We start from the raw sequence: 22,187 nt of genomic DNA on the forward strand, positions 1-22,187 counted from the left end.
TGCTGATATCATGCTATACCAAAATAAATATATAAGTTCAAATGCTTTTGACCAAGACATGACAGGTTCAATGGCACGAAATCTCCGCTGTACTCTATCAGCACCATGGACAGTGCCCAACACACTAAAGCAAGATTTTGATAAAAAACAACCAGCTAGATTGTTTCAATCTTACCTTTTCAAAAGAGTTGCAGCCTCCTTGATGCTCTGTGGAACTTCCTGAGTAATCATTCAATTCTCCCTGAAATCTTCTTATATAACGCCAGTTGGATTAATTGAGCTTTCCTCGGGTGTAGCTTCTTCTGTGCTGACTAAACATGTTTGTCAAAGTGGACAAAGTATTTGCCCCCTTTCTAATTTTCTCTACTTTTGCATATTTGTGATACTGAATGTTATCAGATCTTCAACCAAAACCTAATATTAGATAAAGGGAACATAAGTGAACAAATAACACAACAGGTCTGGACTTTGACTAGGCCATTCCAAAACTTCCAATTTGTTGCTTTTTAGCAATTTTCATGTAGACTTGATTGTGTGTTTTGGATCATTGTCTTGCTGCATGACCCAGCTGCGCTTCAGCTTCAGCTCACAGACGGATGGTCTGACATTCTCCTGTAGAATTCTCTGATACAGAGCAGAATTCATGGTTCCTTCTATTAAGGCAAGTCGTCCAGGTCCTGAGGCAGCAAAGCATCCCCAAACCATCACACCACCACCACCATGCTTGACCTTTGGTATGATGTTCTTACTGTGGAATGCAGTGTTTGGTTTTCGCCAGGCATAATGGGACCCATCTCATCCAAAAAGTTGGCTCAAGTTTGCCAAAAAGCACCTGGATGATCATCAAGACTCTTGTAACAACGTTATATGGACAGATGATTCAAAAGTATAACTTTTTGGACGACATGGCTAGCATCTGCACACACCCGCAATAACATCTGCTAAATACGTGTATGTGACCAATACAATTAGATTTTATTTGATTGTAGGCAGGTAAACATGCTAAAATTAACACAGAATGTATTTTTTAACGTATCAAGATCAAATAATGTAGTCAGGAAACATATGAGATGTGAATGGGCAACATGTCATTCTGAAGTCAGAGTTTATTTTCTCTCGCTTCAGCTCAAATAATGGCCATTGATTTCAATTCATTTGACATAATTTTTTACGTGGTTGCTTCATATTTCTGTGCATACTTTCGGTTGCAGCTTGCATCGATGTATGCTTCAAAATATATACAAACAGAGTATACATCCGAGAAGTGCCCTCCGAGCTCCTTTTCACATGCTTTGATTTGGACTCATACTCCTACCCTCCCGTGCTCCAATTTGCAAAACACCCAATGTGTACCAATGTGTACCAATGTGTAGCACCACAACCTACCTGGACGATGCACTGCAAATTCGACCCTACCTTACACAGAAAGCGGCACAGGTCCTAATCCAGGCACTTGTCATCGCCCGTCTGGATTACTGCAACTTGCTGTTGGCTAGGCTCCCTGCCTGTGCCATTAAACCCCTGCAACTTATCCAGAACGCTGCAGCCCGTCTGGTGTTCAACCTTCCCAAGTTCTCTCACGTTACCCCACTCCTCCGCACACTCCACTGGCTTCCAGTTGAAGCTCGCATCTACTACAAAACCATGGTGCTTGCCTACGGAGCTGTGAGGGGAACGGCACCTCCTTACCTTCAGGCTCTGATCAGACCCTACACTCAAACGAGGGCACTATGTTCATTTCACCTGCTAGCACTGACTTGTTTAAAGAAATGTACTTATTGTGATCGAGATGTAGTTGTCGCTGATTGCACTGACTTTGCTCACAGCTGCTTATTTGAAGTACTTACTGTGATCAAGATGTGGTTGTCCCACTGGCTATCCTAAGTTGAATGCACCAATTTGTAAGTCGCTCTGGATAAGAGCGTCTGCTAAATGACTTAAATGTAAATGTAAATAACATCCTCTTAAAAAGACACCTTTTTAAAACACCCCACAGGAAGCAGAAGTTTTGGCCCTTTAGTTTCTTCGACAATGGTTAGATAAGGTTTCTAAGAGAATGTATGGCTTGTGTATTGTTACTGTACCTTTCTATTGTAGAAGAGGGTTCCTCCTGTTTGTTTGGTGTCCCTTATCTGATCACAAATCTGAGAGAGGGCTGGTGTTTGTGTATGGTTCTGGGGTCAGGGGTCAGGGGTCAGGGCATGTATGTGGCGAGCTGTCTTGGTCCTGACAGTTTCCTCCGCAGGGTTCAGAGACAGCAATACGGGCCTCCGTCCCCACTCTGTCTCTCCTTTTCTCCCCCCTCCATCTCCCTCTGCCTTACCCTCTGTTCCTCCGACATGATTTATGATTAGAGGCTGTTCTCTCAAGGTCCTACATAAACATGTCAACTCCCTCCCTCTCTACCTCCTTCCCTCCCTCCCTCCCTCCCTGAGTCTTCCAAACTCTCCCTCCCTCACCTCTCTGATGCCTATCAGTTGTAAACAGTCAGCCAGGGAGAGGGAGGAACAGGCTGGACTTGTGAGGTGTACTGTGTTCACCTTGGATAAAGTCATGTTCATGGTATGAAAGATGATTAGATTGTTGAATGTTTAGACCTACTGTCTACTGGGGAGACAATTAGAGGTGTTTGTTGACATCCTAGAGATTTGGATTTACGTTCCAAGAACTTAAAGATCAAGAACTAACTTACTATAAACTTGATATTGTATACTGTAGGCCTGTAGGTTAGCCTCTTTAGAAATGCTGCTTTTGATGGTCATTATGTCCCATTATAAGACATCTAAGAAGGTTGATCTTTATAGTGAAAACTGCCAAAGACATGCTCTTACAGACTTGATGTCTACTACTCGTTAAAGCCTTTCCTTATCCTCTCCCGTCCCTTCCAGGGATAACTATAGCTAACTATGTTAATATGTGGATCAGCATGTGGATCAGCATTCAATGATGAAGGTAGGAACATTTTCGGAAGACCTTAATTCACCTCAGGTAGTTATAATCTGTCTGAACCTTGAACTCTGCTTGTCAATCCTCAAGCTCATTCATTAAGCCTTCTGGAAGAGCTTCAGTTCTTGGCTCTGGCTCTGTGTTCCACGTGTTTGGTTGGTTGTTTTAGTGTTCTCTCTCTCTCTCGCTCTCTCTCTCTCTCTCTCTCTCTCTCTCTCTCTCTCTCTCTCTCTCTCTCTCTCTCTCTCTCTCTCTCTGACAGTAGCAGTTAGCCACCAGACTAGCTAACAGCCCTCTAATGCTGTTAACCTGATCAGTAGGCAGTCACCTCTAAGTGAGACCAGTCAGCCAACAGTGCTACGGCTCTGCTCTGTCGGTAGCGCTCTGCCGAAAGAGCTCTGATAGATTATTACTATTCTCGTATCCACAGCAGACAGGCAGCCATTGTCTGGGTGGTGGGGGGGTTGGATGGAGACATGTTGGAATGGGATGGGAGGTTGGGGGTGGAGGCCCACTTCTTTTTTGTTTTGTTTTCCTGTTTACACTGAATGTATTATGTATTATTAAACTCTATGCATTTCTGAATGTTTTTTTTGTTTTTTGAGTGGTACTGGTTTTATACATTTCTGATTTGAAATGGATAATGTACCTGTTACCCCCCTAGCAAAAAATTAATAATTATAATAATAATGTCACAAAAAAATTAAATAAAAGACAAGATATGAGAGAATACAGGTCAGATAATAACAGGGCGAAAGATAAAGCTAGTGGACTGGAGAAATGAAAGGGGGAGAAAGAAAGAGATGGAGAGCATGAGGCCAGGCTCAGGGAGGGAATGAGAAAGTGAGCGCTCAACCATCAGGCCATTGTGTGTGTCCTTTGAAGTGTGTGTGTGTGTGTCCTTTGTAGTTGACGCTGGTCCATGGGATAGCGCAGGCATTTGAACCTCAGGGTAATGGTGGAATGGTGTCTCCTCACAAACCCCTGGCCAATCAACTAATATTTATTTGTGTTCAATTAGACAGCAGAGAGGGGGGGAGCACAGGCTTTCAGGCGGTGGAGGAGGGAGGGCTGGTGTTTTGTTGAGGGGCTAGTGGGGCCCTCTTTTTAACGGCAAGCTTAATTTACTCTTCCCTTCCCCAAAATCTCTATCCCTCTCTCGCACTGTTCTCCCAGCATACTTTGAGAGTGCTTGTGGTGTTGTTGTGTGGTCAGGTCTTCCACCCAGCCCTTAGCCTGTGATTACAGTATTACCACTGCAATGATGTCAACACACACACACATACACACACACACAAGCGCATGCAGGCACGCAAATACACACACACACTTCTAGATCTGTTAGATCAAACCCACTCCCACCATCTTCATGTGGGCTCTACTTACAGTAATAAGCAGTTACATTTGTATACTCAGTGCTGTACATCAAACCGACCGCTAAATGACTATATGTTGTGCAGGTCATGAAATGGCTGTCTAAATGTGTACACAGTACTTAGTTCCATAAAGGAGACCTTATTTGTTTATATTTGGCACTGTACATTTAAGGAACCGATAATGTATGTTATGTGCTTAGTTTTGTCACACCCTTAGCATACAAATCCATCTTGTGTGTTGAGCAGAGGATGGCTAAAAGAAGAGAGCGAGAAAGGGAGAGTTGGAGTTGGGTTTATTTAGAGAAAGCGACATGGAGAGAGGGAGAGAGGGATGACAAGGAGGAAGAGGGAGAAGGAAACAGAATGAAAGAAAGAAGAACAAGACGGGAAGAGAGACAGTGTGTGTGTGTGTGAGTGTGTGTGTGAGTGTGTGTGGCTACAGAGACTACAGAGCATTCCAGGATTAGTGTTAGTGAGTGGAGGAGTGCAGCATGTCATCCACACCTCTGTGTTGTTTTACTTGGCCAGCCAACAGGAGAAGGCTCCTTCAAGACACACACACACACTGTAGTCTGCCAACAGGAGAAGGCTCCATCTCATTCAACACCAGGCCCAGAGCTCACAATTAGCCCCAAACTAGCAACCAACGGCAACGAGCCAAAAACATATTAACTGGAGGAGAGGCAGCAGGAGGCTGGATGAACTAATCTCCTTTTCTTCTCTTCTCATTTTTCTCCTTTCTTCTCTCTCGCTCCATCCCTTGATCACTTTATTGAGTATGTTCTTTCTGGCTCTGCTTTTGCGCCAACTCTCCCTTTGTCCTACCTAGCATGTGTCCCTCTGTCCATCTTCTTCCACTTGCCCTTTCTCTTCCATTGTCACCCTCTCCCTCTCTATCTCTTCATCTTTTCCATTGCTCTCCCTCGCTGTTTGTCTCTCTCTTTCCTGCGTCTCTCCTTCTTTTCTCTCTTCCTCCATCCCTCCACTGAGTCTGTCATCTTTTTAACATGGGGAAAGAACTGATTGTTCATTACAGAAACAGAAAACCTATTAGCTAGCCTAGTACAGGGCTAGCTGTCCTGGGGCACTGTTTGTCTTGGCTCTGTTCACTCTGCTGTAAGCTGCTGAATTTGCCATTGACATATTTATTACAACCAAGAGAAACACACACACGCTGGCAAATGCACATGCCCGCATGCGTACCCACACACATGCACAATGGCACACACACGTCCACATATGCACAAACACACACACACACACACACACACACACACACTGGTACATAGACATGCATGCTCACACACACACACACACACACACACACACACACACACACACACACACACACACACACACACAGACAGACACACACACACCCTAGCCTGCCAACTGGCCCAATATCCTGATCATTAGCGAGATTATACTTTCCTGAAAAATATGCAATATTAATTCACGCGTCATTAACTTCTGTGTGGAAACTGAGGGGAGCAGTTAAGCGTCTCTGGCGGTGGGATGGAGTCTCACTGAGACAGAGACAAACAGATTCCAGATCAGTTTACAGCAGGTTGGTGTCTGTCTCTGTTAAGGTGATTCACTTTACTTGACAGGTCTTAGATCAGAATATAGCAGGTACAGAGGGTGTCTCTGATAAGGAGATTCACTTTAGGTCCTAGATCAGAATATAGCAGGTTGGTGTCTGTTTCTGATAAGGAGATTCACTTTATTTGACAGGTCCTAGATCAGAATATAGCAGGTACAGTTTCTGTTTTATTTTGTGGAGATTGAGTCATCAGCATACATAGACACACAGGCTTTACTCAGAGCCAGTGGCAGGTCATTAGTAAAGATTCAAAAAAGTATGTCTATAGCAGGTACGGTTATCTCTGTTATAGATATCATACAGTGGAACTAGCTAAAGTAGGTCCTAGACTAGTGTTTGTCATTCCCGGTCCTATCATTAACACACCTGATTCAAATAAGCAACTCATTATCAAGCCTTTGATTAGAATCAGGGTGTGTTAAGGCAAAAACCAAAATGTGCACTCCTTTGGGTCCCCAGGACCAGGATTGAGAAACACTTTTCTAAAGCGCCATATCATAGCCCTAGTGAAGTTAATGACAGCCACCAGCTACAGCCCTAGTGAAGTTAATGACAGCCACCAGCTACAGCCCTAGTGAATTTAATGACAGCCACTAGCTACAGCCCTAGTGAAGTTAATGACAGCCACTAGCTACAGCCCTAGTGAATTTAATGACAGCCACCAGCTACAGCCCTAGTGAAGTTAATGACAGCCACCAGCTACAGCCCTAGTGAAGTTAATGACAGCCACCAGCTACAGCCCTAGTGAAGTTAATGACAGCCACCAGCTACAGCCCTAGTGAAGTTAATGACAGCCACCAGCTACAGCCCTAGTGAAGTTAATGACAGCCACTAGCTACAGCCCTAGTGAAGTTAATGACAGCCACTAGCTACAGCCCTAGTGAATTTAATGACAGCCACTAGCTACAGCCCTAGTGAATTTAATGACAGCCACTAGCTACAGCCCTAGTGAATTTAATGACAGCCACTAGCTACAGCCCTAGTGAATTTAATGACAGCCACTAGCTACAGCCTTAGTGAAGTTAATGACAGCCACTAGCTACAGCCTTAGTGAAGTTAATGACAGCCACTAGCTACAGCTTTATGAAAAAGACTCTCATTCCTCTTTAAAGCCTTCTCAGCTTTTTGAAGTTTGGTCTTTTGGTCTGCTCCAAGACACGGGTGTTCCTGGTTTCTACTTTGTTCTATGTTGTTCCTGAGATACTAAGATACTCCGTTGCTCCTGCCACAACCAGCACATTGAAGAAGGCGTATGTATGCATGTTAGAGCTGACAGACCGCTCTACTGTAGCTTCAAACATGTTTGGTCGTTGCTGCTTTATTGCATAACACTCACCAGCTGGGTGAGGAATTCACTAGGCTCACTTCAAAGACATACCGCACTCCTCTAATATACCCCTTTGTTTTGTTTCCATCCCTCCATCTCAGAGTATGAGGAGGAGGAGTGGAGCGACTGGTCGCCGTGCAGCGTCACATGTGGTCACGGCAACCAGAAACGTATCCGTTCCTGTGGTTACGCGTGCACGGCGACCGAGTCCCGGACCTGCGACCTGGACAGATGCCCAGGTGAGAGAGACACTTGTGTGATGTCATCAACAATGGCCGTGTCTCCTGGCTGTGTGATGTCATCAGACCTTACCTGTCTCTGGTTGGTTCCCAGTAGTTCCAAATAGCATCCTCTATGTGCCTCCTTTCCTTAACGATCACTGATTTCAAAGGACTTTATACGTGTTAAAGCAATAGGCTAAAACGTATCCAGCTTTTCACATATTAGTGATCAGTTGCTTGTGTATCTTGTACAGTGATCGTACCATTAGGCTTTTCCTAATAGGTCTGCCTGATGCTTCCGGTACAGGGCTCTTTAGATCAGTACAGTTGGGACTTGGACAAACATGATGTTGATTCCTGTTAGTGTGTTTAGAAGTGAGCTGCCTGTTCTGTTGCCCTCCTGCAGAGTCCTGGTGTGGACACAGCTCCATGTCTGTTTTAAAACTCTCAATGAAGGCTTGTACTGCTACCCAGGAGGGTGTGTGTCTGTGTGTGTGTGTGTGTGTGTGTGTGTGTGTGTGTGTGTGTGTGTGTGTGTGTGTGTGTGTGTGTGTGTGTGTGTGTGTGTGTGTGTGTGTGTGTGGGGGGGGGGCATAGACAGTCACCCTAGACATATCAACGGCTACTCAGAAACCATTTTTTCCCTTTGCCTACAGTATGAGGCTATCCATTCAGCAGGTTTCCTAACCAGTGTCCCCTCTCTCTGTAGATGACCTGTTCGCAGTGACTGAGCGGATACCTCTGGAGACAACAAATGGCACTGACTCCCTCGACACAAGTATGTTTATTGCAATGTGTATATGACAAGTTTGTGTGTGTGTGTGTGTTTGTGTGTGTGAGTACGTGTGTGTGTGGCTGTGTACCCATTTTCTGTAGCCAACATGGCCCGTTCTAGTATTTGGGGGGCCTTAATGGTCTGTTCCGTTTAGGGAGGTTTAAACTGCTCTACTGGGGCACCAATCATAGAGAAACTATGAGTCCAGTTGGGGTAATCAGAATTTTCCCTCCCTCCATCGCGTTAAGGATTGCTCCACTGAGATTGTTGCAAAGCACATGAAAAACCCAACTGTTCCTCCAAGAAATGTTTGAATTGCTTTTTAGTTTGTCTTTTATTGCTCTCCCTACGTCTGGCACAGGCCAGTGAAAAGGGATAGCTCTTTTCACTCTGGGCAAAAATAACAAAGAATGCGCAACGAAAACATAACAAGATAAAGTGTCAGAAGTTTTTTTTTGTTCTTTCCCCAATCCACTACGGAACATAAATGTTTATAATGAATAGGTTCCAACTTGACCGCAGCCTCCAACATTTTATTCTCTAGCACCGAGTATGGCTGTCGCTGTGTTTTTCAACCCGCTCTCATTTGCTCTCCATCATCTTTGAGAGCTTTGCAGGCCCCCGGTTCAAAGTAAAGGGCTTTAACACGCTGAAATCACTCCTTTATGCTTGGAAAGTCTCTCTCTGGTTTCCTCAGGGTTACCAATGCTGTAACATATAATCCTCCCCGAAAGTAATCTTTTTATTATGGCCAAAACCTGAGCTGTTGAAAGAGAGCGTTTGATTATAGCTGCGTTCACTCTTTAATACACTTACTATAGATAGATGAATCATTCATTGTAGTAGATAATTTCATGGGTGTATACACTGTATATATTCTATATCCTGGAAAATGTACTAAATATGGTCAGAATCCAAATGTTTTAAATATACGCATTGAAAATGTGATGTTTCACATAAATCATGCATCAATGTCGATGGGTGATTTGTGCGAAAGTTCATGCTTTGTGTGTGCCTCAAGCTATGATTCAACTCTATATGTGTGCATCACTTATAGTAGCAGGTGCTTACAGTGTATGTTTCTGTGCTTATTGATAGTTAATTGATTGCTGCTGATCATTGATTGATCCTTATCGATGGCCTACTGACTGTTGTGTTATTGATTGATAGTTGATTAATCATCTGTTGACTCCTATATGATTGATCTCCTCCCCAGACGTGGACAGCTGTGAGAAGTGGCTGAGCTGTAAGAACGACTTTCTCCAGAAGTACCTCCACCAGGTGCTGACTGAACTACCCAGCTGCCCCTGCTCCTTCCCGTCCGAGGCCGTCTACAGCGCCGTCAACATCTTCGACAAGACGCTGCGTAAGACCTACCGCTGGCGTGATGCCTCCGGCCCCAAAGAACGGCTGGACATCTACAAGCCCTCCGCTCGCTTCTGCACACGCTCCATGCTCTCCTTCGACAGCACCACGCTGGCCGCGCAGCACTGTTGCTACGATGACCACATGAAACTGATCACACGGGGGAAAGGGGCGGGCGCGCCAAATCTCATCAGTACGGAGTTCTCACCGGAGCTGCATTACAAAGTGGACGTGCTGCCCTGGATCCTGTGTAAAGGGGACTGGAGCCGCTTCCACTCGGTGAGGCCGCCCAACAACGGGCTGCAGTGTGCCCACAACCCCCCAGAGGACGTGTACCAGGCTGAGCTAGAGGAGGCCCGGGAGTACTGAGGGAGGAGAGGGGAGGAGTACTGAGATCCTGAATGGGGAGAGAGGGGGGAGAGAGACACGTGGTTCCAAAGGCTCTATTGGATTCTGGCATGGGTCACATACTGAATATATTGTGTTAACTATCAGTTGCTTTGGATGAAAGGAGACCTGGATATCCCCTCCCCCTTATTCAGTGTTTGGTCACATTGTGGCACAGAGTTTAGTGTAGACCAAAATTGTACATTTCTCCAATCAGGCAACCTGGTAGCCACCCATCCGAAATGGAGTCAAGTTGAATACTCTTATCTGGGGTACGTGGGAAAACTCTATGAGCGTCACATCTTAATGGCACATTGTTATGACATCATCACCATCAAGCATTTCCTCATTGGATGACTCATCAGAATCCACCGGCGAATTGGAATATGCTTTCCCATGGATGACTTACTATGGCGTTACGGGAAGAGAAAAAAAAAACTGGTAATTTATTGCTTGTGAAAGTCCAGATTTTGGAGAGCGTTTTTTTGGGCTACACTCAAAAAAGAAGAAAAAACCCCACTGGTTTGTAAAAGTTTAAAGAGGGAGAGACTGCAATGAGATGGTCCTAGTTCTCTCTGACACCCCCCAACCCTCCACACCCATAGACTCACATGTGCTGCTGCTATTGAGAAAAGGGATGGGTACAGGGAGATGGGATGGCTCAGTGGTTGCCATGGGCTGTTCTAGAACCCCTGAGGGAGCATGGAGGAACATGGATAGTGTATTTATTGGACACATATTGGGCCTGTATTGTATTTACTCAAAGACTTTGATGTCTCATGAAAGGAATTCCTGTCAAGCTGCTAAAATGGGGATGAATTCTAAACAGAATGTTGGTTGTTGTTTGTCTTAGACTTGAAGCTCTCTCTCTTCATCTCTGTCTTCTTTCTATCCACCTCTCTCTCCCTCCTTTCTCTCTCCCTCCTTTCTATCTCCCCTTTCTCTCTCTCTCAATCTCTCTCTATCTCTCTGTCTGACTTTCTCTCTCTCTGTCTGTCTGTCTGTCTGTCTACAAAAACAAAAAACAACCCCAGACTGATCAAACACAGCCCCAAGATGCCTTGTGCTTTTCTTACTGTCTTATTTCATGTCAAGCCACATATTTCTTTGGAGATTTTGACCCCTAGAAATCTATTGTGTTCTTCATCCAGTCATATCCAGTATCAGAGGACCAGATACTCATCCACCAGAGCCATTTGGCCCGTAATGCTCTGTGAGATAAAGTTGCACTGGGTCATGGTTAGCTAATCTTGGGGGAAACCAGGCCTTGAAGGTCTCTCTCTCTCATCGACAGACACACTGCTTGTTTTCCTCCTAAGGATTGCTCCATCATTTAATCTGAACCATAATTGAATCGTATTGAGATGTTTTCCTTTTCTCGCCTGTTAACAAGTCACGGCGTCGCACTCCTCACAACCCGAGACACTCGCCTGACACTCTGAGAGACACTCGTAGAGGTGCGGGTGGGGCGGTAGAGAGGGAGAACTAATTGGAGAAGTAGGGGGGCTTGAAAGGAGAGAGATACTTGGACTCTCTAGGGGTGAGGGGGAGGATGGAGTGAGGGTGGAGGAAAAAGGGAAGGTGCAGGAGAGGGCTGAGGGGAGGGGTGTCTGGGCTCAGTTGATGCATGGAGGTCCTTTCTCCAGAGAGGAGTGGGAGTTGAGCAGAGGGGAAGTGGAGAGACATCTCTGTAAACAGTGGAACCCTTTGAAGAGCTCTCCCCTCCTACCCTCCTTTACTGGTGTCCAAGACCTGCTGCCTCTCCCCCTCCTCCTCCACCCTGTCCTGTCGCCTGTGTGTTGTTTTAAGGTCTTAATCCTAACCCTGGTTATCAGGCTGAGTGTCATTGAGAGATGTTGAGGCTGAACACGTCCTGAAAGAATAGTGTTGATGGACAGCTCTCCCTCTCCACACTGCAATGACAACAGCAGAAACAACGCACAACCTTTGGGGTTACACACTGTCACTCTCTCTCTCTTATTTTAACATTTTAGTAATTTTGCAGATGCTCTTATCTTTGTACTTTTTCGTACTGGTCCCCCGTGGGAAATGAATTCACAACCCTGCCGTTGCAAGAGCCATGCTCTACCAACTGAGCCACACGGGACTCTCCTTTCCCTCTTTTTTATACTCTAATTTTCTTTCTCTCCCTCTTGCAGCCAGGTCACCCGTGATACAAGTCAGTGTTCGACGTCCATCCACATCTGACGATGTCGGGAAATGACGTGTAAACTGGCCACTAGGGGCAATAGTGAGCACTGTTACCTTCAAGTAGGTTTTGGTTTTGCTATGGTGTTGTGGACGGGGATGGCGGATTGGGCGTAAGCATCTGCCTCTGATTCCAAAGGTTGTACGTTTGAATCCAGCAATGGAAAGTTGTTTTTGATATTTTTGTTTTAAGGGTATCCCAAACCTTCAACCTTACCTTAACCATTGGAGTTAATGCCTAATCTAAGAATTTGGAGTTAATGCCTGAACTTAACCCCTAACCTTAAATATTTGGAGTTAATGCCTAAACTTAACCTTAAACACTTTGAAATGTGATGCTTGGAACAACTTCTAAATTTGACGTTTAAGAAACATGGAGGAAAGTCTAATTCTGACGTGAGACTGAGAACTGGTAGCTCCTTTTCTCCTTCTCTCTCTCTCTCCCTCTCTGTTATCCCTCGCTCTCATCCATGCCCATTCATAGTTGGCTCAAGTTGGCATAGGGGAATTCTCTGTGGGTTGTCATCAGCCCGTCACTAAAGACACACACACACACACAGAGTCAGGCCTCCAGTATTCCCTCAACATCCTGCACTCGGCCATATCGAAGCCATTTAAGCAAATAGCGTTTGGAAACTTCACAGAGATCCCAATTCATCAAGATGCCAATCACAATAAGAACACAGAGGGCTGTAGTAGTTGGACTCAGACACACTGACAAACGTATGAGAAGAGCATTACAGCCTCTGGTATGAATAAAGTTTTTTTTTCTCAAATTCTCTCAGATGAAACAGCAGTATGACATGCATTCTACATCTGTTGAGACACAGTGCTGGCAACATTTGTCCACATTCTCTGATCAAAGCCTTGTCTTTTTTTCTTCTTTTTTTTCTTAACCCATCCACCTCTTTGGAGGACACAAATATATTTTGTGGTTTTTACAGCTTTTTTGCTACATATGCATACATTGTACATATAGATTTGACATACATGGTACTTTTATATATAGCAATCACATAACAATAATACATTACCGAACATGAGCTCTTTAATCCCACCCCTCAGCCACTCTCAGCCCATCCCACCTATCACTGCAGACCACCCTCGTTTGGTTTCCATGTGCCATATATTTTTCAATTGTGCTGTGATGTTTTACATGGATTTTGAAAATTGCAGTGTGAGTTTGAGCTGTTAATGCCATGAGGATTCAGGGGGTTTTCACAGCTGGACCCAATGGAAGATGAACCCAGTGTAGTGTGAAGATTCCAATGGAGCTATTGTAGAATTTTGTTAAGAGCCTATGGGCCCTAGGCCCGGTCAAAAGTAATGCATAAAAGGAATACCATTTGGAAAGTCCCTGTATTCTGACTGTGTTGGGGGGTTTTGGAGTAAATGAATATGGATAACTGATGGCTCTCAGGTAGGTGTGGAAATTCCATTCACTTATTCAATTAACTCATTCCAGACATTATTATGAGCCGTCCTCCCCTTAGCAGCCTCCACTGACCCTCATAGCATCTCTCTCTGCCCTAGGAATGTACTCTGTGGTGTTTTTGTGTGTGTGTGTGCGTGCAAGCGTGTGTGTTTTTCAGAGGACCTCTAGGTTCTGAATGAATGTTTCTAATGCCATCTAGGCACGGTGTGTGTATTTATAAAGGGCTAGAGGGGCCTAGTCTATGTACAGTAGATCAGTGGCGGTTGGTGCCATTTAAAATTAGGGAGGACAATTTTTTTTTTTATGAGCATTGCCTTATTTCTATTACAGCATATTGGATGACTGTCATCCGTATTACATTCAATGTAACATCAATAGGTTTAGGCTACATGATACTCACATTTTCCCTATATCCATCATGATGTTGCTACAACCTAGCCTACGAATGAACGTTTATAACAGGTCGAGAGACAAATTGGAGTAATCAAGGTGACACATTCAATACCTCTTGCCTGCATCTAGCTGATCTAGGGTGTAATCATTAGTCCAAACTGTTGCAAACAAGAGTTTCTATTGGACAAATTTAGGTAGGTTTATCCCCGTTTCGTTCCATTTCCTTCCGTTTAAGAAACGTTTTTCAACAGAATCAGCGGAATGAATACACCCCTGATCACCCGCACACACAGTTCACTTTCGTAGCAGCCACATACAAACAGAATCATCACTTTGCTTATTGTATAATTCCTTCTCACATCTACGCGCTCTCCTCCTCTCACCTTTTCCCTTCACTTGTGGATTTCAGTGCACAACACAACAGCTGTCTGTGGCCAGGCAAAAAAAAAAATTCCAAGCCAAACCTTCATACCGTAACCGCTAACCACTAAACACAGCCTACTGCGTTGTCACCATATTAGCTAACGTCATAGTCAACATAGCTACTAGAACTAACACATTAGTAAACCCGCTACAATCACGAAGTACAGTGTACAGCAAGCAGATTAGCAGTTACACCGGCGGTCCTCGTGGCAATAAATTTAAAAAACCGAAAGCTTACCTTGACTTCGAAGAGTTCCAGTGTTGGATAGCCTTAGCCAGACAGCTAACATAAATACCATTCTTCTGTTTGTGCCGGGTGTTTGTGTAGACTAAATTAGCTAGCTGCATTAGCTAGCTCTCTCTCTCTGCTGCTTCTCCTTAATTGTTGCACTCAACAAAAAAAGGCAGTGATTGATTTCTTATAGCTCACTTTATTCCATTGTCCTAGGTTTTGTATTGAAGTCAATGTACCTAGAGGTGGATGGAAAATAACTGTCCTCTGGCTACACCATGGTGCTACCCCAGAGAGTGATGTTGAGGCTACTGTAGACCTTCATTGCAAAACAGTGTGTTTTAATCAGTTATTTGGTGACGTGAATATATTTAGTATAGTTTCGTCTTAAAAGGATAACTTTTATAATGTTTCACTATTTCATTTTTTATGAAATCACTGAGTAGGATGGTCCCCCCCTCCTCCTCTGAGGAGCCTCCACTGCAGTAGATAGACAGAGGTCTGTTGGTCTGTGTATGTCTGTTCTGTAGGAGCTCTGAGTAAAGAGCCTAGGATTAGTCTGAGTATGGCTACATAGGAAAAGGGAGAGAAGGAGGTGGCAGGTAGCTTAGTGGTTAAGAGTGTTGTGCAAGTATCCGAAAGGTCGCTGGTTCTAATCCCCGAGCCGACTAGGTGAAAAATCTGTCAATTTGCCCTTGAGCAAGGCACTTAACCCTAATTGCTCCTGTAAGTCGCTCTGGATAAGAGCGTCTGCTAAATGACTAAAAAGAAGGAGAGAGAAGAGGAAAAGAGAGAGGGGTGGAAGGAAGGCTGGCTATTGGAACGGTTTCTTAGAAAGTATTGACTTTGGCCTGATTCTCAAAGTGCTATTGTTTTAAAAGCAAGCCAGGGCCACCTCTCTCTCTCTTTCTCTGTACAGTGTCTCTGTACAGTATCAAACTGACTATTTTCCAATGGCCGCTGTTAAATCCGCTCAGCACAGTATGAATGGCTTGACTCTTTTCCATGTACCTTACAGATTCTGTCTCATTGTTGGACCTTTTACATATTTAACAAGGGGAAATGTTAAGGTGATAGAGCTTGTGAGAAGTCAATAAAGTGCAACGATTATACAATTCACAACAGCAATGATTGTTTGTGTTTACTTTTCTTACAAACCAATTGGGTGATGATGATGCAAAACCATCTGTTTTAAAGTTCATGGGTTTATGGGAGAAATGTTCCTAGTACACTGCAGTTGGCAACGTGTTTCATTGTGCTATTTATCATTGGCCAACTTCAATGCTGTTTCTCAATTCAAAACATTCTTTGTTGTTTTTGTCATGGAAAAATTATTTAGTCTTTTTGGAGCTGTCTCGTCTTGGCCTTACATTTGAACGTTTACGTTGCAAACCTTTTTTATCAGGAATATTTTTTAAATAAAATATATGGTATCATATTTGTAAATATGTTCTTTTAAGAAAGGCACTTTATTTAAAAGTATAAGTAAATAATGTACATGTATATACAAACTCATAATGAAATATATACTGTATGTAATACACAGTGCAGTGTACCAACATCTTTGTAAATTGTTTAGTTTTTATAGCTAATTGTAAAGGGTATGTAATTTTTTTGCATGTGCCATGTTTTGTATCCCGGTCTTAGATCTATTTTTTGTATAGTATTTATTGAAATTAATCGTATGAAGATGCACTATTGAGAGCATCCCCAATGTGGTCTCTGTTACATGAAAAGTGAATGTGTTCACTCTATACCAGTGTTTTCCCCATTGATATAGAACATTGATACACCCCTAGTACGTGGACTGTTACTATTTCTAACCAGTCCCTCAGATGGTTAGCTAACAGCGATTTAATCAGTTCTCAATTGCTAGTGTTAGGCCTAGATTCCATCCGATCCGGGCTAGATCCGTGTTAGTGCACTTTACATTTAAAGGTCATTTCTAATTGAGCCGAAATCTACAGCATTTAACTTGATGCGATCTCCACTAACTTGGTAACATTGCCTTTAAAAACTGCGTTGTCTACAAAACGCAGATTGAATCGGATTGAATCCCGGCCGTAATCTAGAGCTCTTCCAAAAAGGCAGGACTATAGCTTGCTGATTACTGGTATATAAAGGTTGAGAAACACTGCTCTCTACCACCACCCCACACCATGTTACCCTCCATCGATCAACTGCTCAGCATTCTTCTCTGTGACTTATAAATGTTGCTAAATGTAATAAATATAACTTTGCCACAAGTTGCGAGTCCCACTGGTGTTTATGTTCAGGCTCACCTGTTGTATAAGACCAACAACAGTTAGACACATCATTAGGGTATAGAAATGAAAGAAGAACATTTGGCATTCATGTTTACTATGAATGAGAGAGAGAAAGTGAGAGCGAGAGAGACTGAGGGAAGGGTAAACGAGAAAGCGAGAGATGAATGTAGGAAGAGGGAGAGAAAGCAACTTTGAATCAGAGAGAGAGAAAGAGAAAGAGAGAGAGAAATCAAGCGAAGAGAGAGAACAACTTTAATCAAGCTAAGAGAGAGAGAGATTTGAATAGAGCAGAGAAAGGGAGTGTAGCACTCCAGAGTCTTGTAAGCTTATCACAGAATAGCCATCTGGCTATGTAACTGCCATCTGAGCTGTAATAATCTAATTGCCTCCACATTAGGTATTGCTAGGATGCCTGCGCCAGGAGGAGGGCTGACACTACACCAGCCAAGTCAGGTGCTGCCCTGGGCACTGATCACTCCCCTAAATAATACCCCAGCTCACCCCTCCCATCATCCACCCCAGAACCACCGCTCACTCTCTGCTCCCATATCACCCCGAGTTCTTCCTCCATGATGCACCCCAAAGCCCTCCCTCTCCCTTAATATTGGGGGAGGCACACTCCAACCCACCTGCCTCCTCCCTCCCCTTTAACCTCCTCTCAACGTTACCCTAGGTCAGTTATTCACCCCCCCAGTCCTGCTTTAAACATACTCTTGAAAGTTGTAATAGTAGAATGCACAACGTGCAATTTGTCAGAAATGTCCAGATCAACTAGCCCATTTCAGCTAATGTTTTTTATTTATGTTTTTTAGCCCATAGATATTGTAATTTTTTAGTCACTCAAATATCACATGAATACACATTAGACATGGCAAAATGTATAGAATTCCAAGAAAATTAGCTTTAAAACTGCAAACTTTTCTTTGCACCCCATGATTTTTTTTTTTTGAATTGTAGGAAATAAGCTTGAGACCTGCAAAATTATCTCCACCAACAAGAGGGGTGTGAACAGTGTGTGTCATGAACAGTGCTTGTGCCCATAGAGATAGACGCAGGGTGGGTGCGGGATGCTCCCCAATGCTGGAAGGGGGGCCCCTGCCCTAGGTTCTAGTGGAAGGTTTCTGCTCTGTCTCACTGGGACTGTTGTTCCTTTGCTCATGAAATAACAGAATCTATATGGACATCTTTATTTTCTTGAGCAATTTACAGATCACATAATGGGTAACCTTTGATTACTTTTTGCCCGCTGACAATCCTATCACCTTATAAGGTGTGAAGGCCTCATAATTAACATCTAAAAACCCTAGAAGGCATTTGTCACATTATATGTGAAGCTCAATATTGTTCATTTCCAATGAAAACAGGAATTCTGCTTTGGGCTTGCCTTTGAAGTGGAAGATTCCGGAACACTTCAAAACTTTCTCAACCGTAATACTGTTTTTCCATCAATGGAAATAAGCAGAAACTATGCTCATCGGACACTCTGTGAGTTAAAGGGGGAATATTTACTGTGTGTCTTGTGCTTTATGACCCCTGCAGGCCCCTCCTGTAGCCAGTCTTAAGGACTAAAAGGTGAGGGCCCGAGGGTTCAGGCCAAGATAACGCTACCTGTATCTGCCCCTGTTTGGACTGAAAACACTGCATTCTAGGAAATAAGCAGAGGGAGGGGTTTGCCTATAAGCAGGAGAGCAAAGGGAATGGGTCGGTGGATGTGCCGGGGATATTATTTACAGTGCATTCAGAGAGTAGTCAGACCCCTTCACTTTTTCTAAAAAAAAATACGTTACAGCCTTATTCTAAAATTGATTAAATAATTTTTTTCCCTCATCAATCTACACACAATACCCCATAATGACAAAGTGAAAACAGGTTTTTTGACATTTTCACAAATCCATTTAAAAAACAGAAATACCTTATTTACATAGGTTTTCAGACCCTTTGCTATGAGATTCAAAATTGAGATCAGGTGCATCCTGTTACCATTGATCATCCTTGAGATGTTTCTACAACTTGATTGGAGTCCACTTGTGGTAGATTAAATTGATTGGACATAATTTGGAAAGGCACACACCTGTCTATAAAAGGTCCCACAGTTGACAGTTCATGTCAAAGCAAAACCCAAGCCATGAGGTCGAAGGAATTGTCCGTAGAGCTCCGAGACAGGATTGTGTTGAGGCACAGATCTAGGGAAGGGTACCAAAAAATGTCTGCAGCATTGAAGGTCCCCAAGAACACAGTGGCCTCCATCATTCTTAAATGGAAGAAATTTGGAACCACAAAGACTCTTCCTAGAGCTGGCCGCCCGGCCAAACTGAGCAATTGGGGGAGAAGAACCCGATGGTCACTCTGACAGAGCTCCAGAGTTCCTCTGTGGAGATGGGAGAATCTTCCAGAAGGACAACCATCTCTGCAGCACTCCACCAATCAGGCCTTTATGGTAGAGTGGCCAGACGGAAGCCACTCCTTAGTAAAAGGCACATGACAGCCCGTTTGGAGTTTGCCAAAAGGCACCTAAAGGACTCTCAGACCAAGGGAAACAAGATTATTTGGTCTGATGAAACCAAGATTGAACTCTTTGGCCTGAATGCCAAGCGTCACGTCTGGAGGAAACCTGGCACCATCCCTACGTTGAAGCATGGTGGTGGCAGCATCATGCTGTGGGGATGTTTTTCAGTGGCAGGGACTAGGAGACTAGTCAGGATCAAGGGAATGATGAATGGAGCAAAGTACAGAGAGATCCTTGATGAAAACCTCCAGAGCGCTCAGGACCTGAGACTGGGGCGAAGGTTCACCTTCCAACAGGACAATGACCCTAAGCACACAGCCAAGACAACTCAGGAGTAGCTTCGGGACAAGTCTCTGAATGTCCTTGAGTTGCCAGCCAGAGCCCGGACTTGAACCCTATCTAACATATCTGGAGAAACCTGAAAATAGCTGTGCAGCGACGCTCCCCATCCAACATGACAGAGCTTGAGAGGATCTGCAGAGAAGAATGGGAGAAACTCCCCAAATTCAGGCGTGCCAAGATTGTAGCGTCATACCCAAGAAGACTCGAGGCTATAATCGCTGCCAAAGGTGCTTCAACAAAGTACTGAGTAAATGGTCTGAATTCTTATGTAAATGTGATATTTCCGTTTTTTATTTTTAATAAATTAGCAAAAATGTCTAAAAACCTGTTTTGCTTTGTCATTATGGGGTATTGTGTGTAGATTGATGAAGAAAAAATCAATTTAATACATTTTAGAATAAGGCTGTAACGTAACAAAAAGTGGAAAAAGTCAACGGTCTGAATACTTTCCGAATGCACTGTATGTGTATTTGCAGTGTGCTTATTTAATTACTGTAGGTCTAATATCAACCACATGGACTTAGAATGTGACTATTTCGAGTGGACAAACAATGTCCCAAATCGTTAATTTATTGTGAAGTAAGGTGATTTGATGTATTATTCATCTACCATAACAAAGTTTCCAGCAGATGTGCATTTTACATTTATCACCTGCAAAACAAAGAAGCAACTTTCCACTTTCTAACAATATCCGCAAATGACATATCACACTTATGAAAACTGTTGTGCTGATTAAAGAAGCAATAATACTGGCCTTCTTGAGACTAGTTTAGTATCTGGAGCATCAGCAATTGTGGGTTCGATTACAGGCTCAAAATGGCCAGAAACAAATAACTTTCTTCTGAAACTCGTCAGTCTATTCTTGTTCTGAGAAATGAAGGCTATTCCATGCAAGAAATTGCCAAGAAACTGAAGATCTCGTACAACGCTGTGTACTACTCCCTTCACAGAACAGCGCAAACTGGCTCTAACCAGAATAGAAAGAGGAGTGGGAGGCCCCAGTGCACAACTGAGCAAGAGGACAAATACATTAGAGTGTCTAGTTTGAGAAACAGATGACTCACAGGTCCTCAACTGGCAGCTTCATTTAATAGGACCCGCAAAACACCAGTCTTAACGTCAACAGTGAAGAGGCGACTCTGGGATGCTGACCTTCTAGGCAGAGTTGCAAAGAAAAAGCCATATCTCAGACCGCCCATCTTAATCTTTTCTTTTTATTGGCCAGTCTGAGACATGGCTTTTTCTTTGCAACTCTGCCTAGGTCAGCATCCTGGAGTCGCCTCTTCACTGTTGACGTTTTGTCCTTTGGTCTGGAGTCCAAATTGGAGACGTGGTGTGGGTGAACTCATAATCTCTGCATGTTTATTTCCCACCGTAAAGCATGGAGGAGGAGGTGTTATGGTGTGGGGGTGCTTTGCTGTTGAAACAAGGCCAAAAAGATAATCAAGGACATCAACCACCCGAGCCACTGCCTGTTCACCCCGCTATCATCCAGAAGGCGAGGTCAGTACAGGTGCATCAAAGCTGGGACCGAGAGACTGAAAAACAGCTTCTATCTCAAGGCCATCAGACTGTTAAATAGCCATTACTAGCACATTAGAGGCTGCTGCTGCCTATTGAAATTGAAGTCACTTTAATAATGTTTACATATCTTGCATTACTCATCTCATATGTATATACTGTATTCTATAATATTCTGTTGTATCTTAGTCCATGCCGCTCTGTCATTGCTCATCCATTTATGTATATATTCTTAATTCCATTCCTTACTTAGATTTGTGTATATTGGGTATTTGTTGTGAAATTGTTAGATATTACTTGTTAGATATTACAGCACTGTCGGAGCTAGACGCACAAGCATTTCGCTACACCTGCAATAACATCTGCTAAACACGTGTATGTGACAAATAAAATTTGATTTGATTTGATTTATCTGTGATTTATTTAGAATTCAAGGCACACTTAACCAGCATGGCTACCACAACATTCTGCAGTGATACGCCATCCCATCTAGCTTGGGCTTAGTGGGACTATCATTTGTTTTTCAACAGGACAATGACCCAACACACCGCCAGTCTGTGTAAGTGCTATTTTACCAAGAAGAAAGGTGATGGAGTGCTGCATCAGATGACCTGGCCTCCACAATCCCCCGACCTCAACCCAATTGAGATGGTTTGGGATGAGTCGGACGGCAGAGTGAAGGAAAAGCAGCCAACAAGTGCTCCGAATATGTCGGAACTCATTGAAGACTGTTGGAAAAGCATTCCAGGTGAAGCTGGTTGAGAGAATGCCAAGAGTGTGCAAAGCTGTCATCAAGGCAAAGGGTGGCTATTTGAAGAATCTCAAATATAAAATATATTTTGATTTGTTTAACACTTATT

General features: G+C 43.6%; 1 protein-coding gene across 1 annotated transcript in view; it reads left to right on the forward strand.

Annotated features, from left to right (window-relative positions):
- The window catches only part of ism2a (isthmin 2a), a 51,148-nt gene extending 40,217 nt beyond the window's left edge, over positions 1-10,931 (forward strand). Inside the window, exons 4-6 of the mRNA XM_041847104.2 lie at positions 7,354-7,491; positions 8,183-8,251; positions 9,465-10,931. Of these exons, the coding sequence (XP_041703038.2) occupies positions 7,354-7,491; positions 8,183-8,251; positions 9,465-9,982 (725 nt within the window). The 3' untranslated portion in view covers positions 9,983-10,931. The remainder of the gene's footprint in view (positions 1-7,353; positions 7,492-8,182; positions 8,252-9,464) is intronic.
- The last annotated feature ends 11,256 nt before the right edge of the window (positions 10,932-22,187 follow it).

This window comes from Coregonus clupeaformis, chromosome 34 (genome assembly GCF_020615455.1).
Source record: "Coregonus clupeaformis isolate EN_2021a chromosome 34, ASM2061545v1, whole genome shotgun sequence".
NCBI lineage: Eukaryota > Metazoa > Chordata > Actinopteri > Salmoniformes > Salmonidae > Coregonus > Coregonus clupeaformis.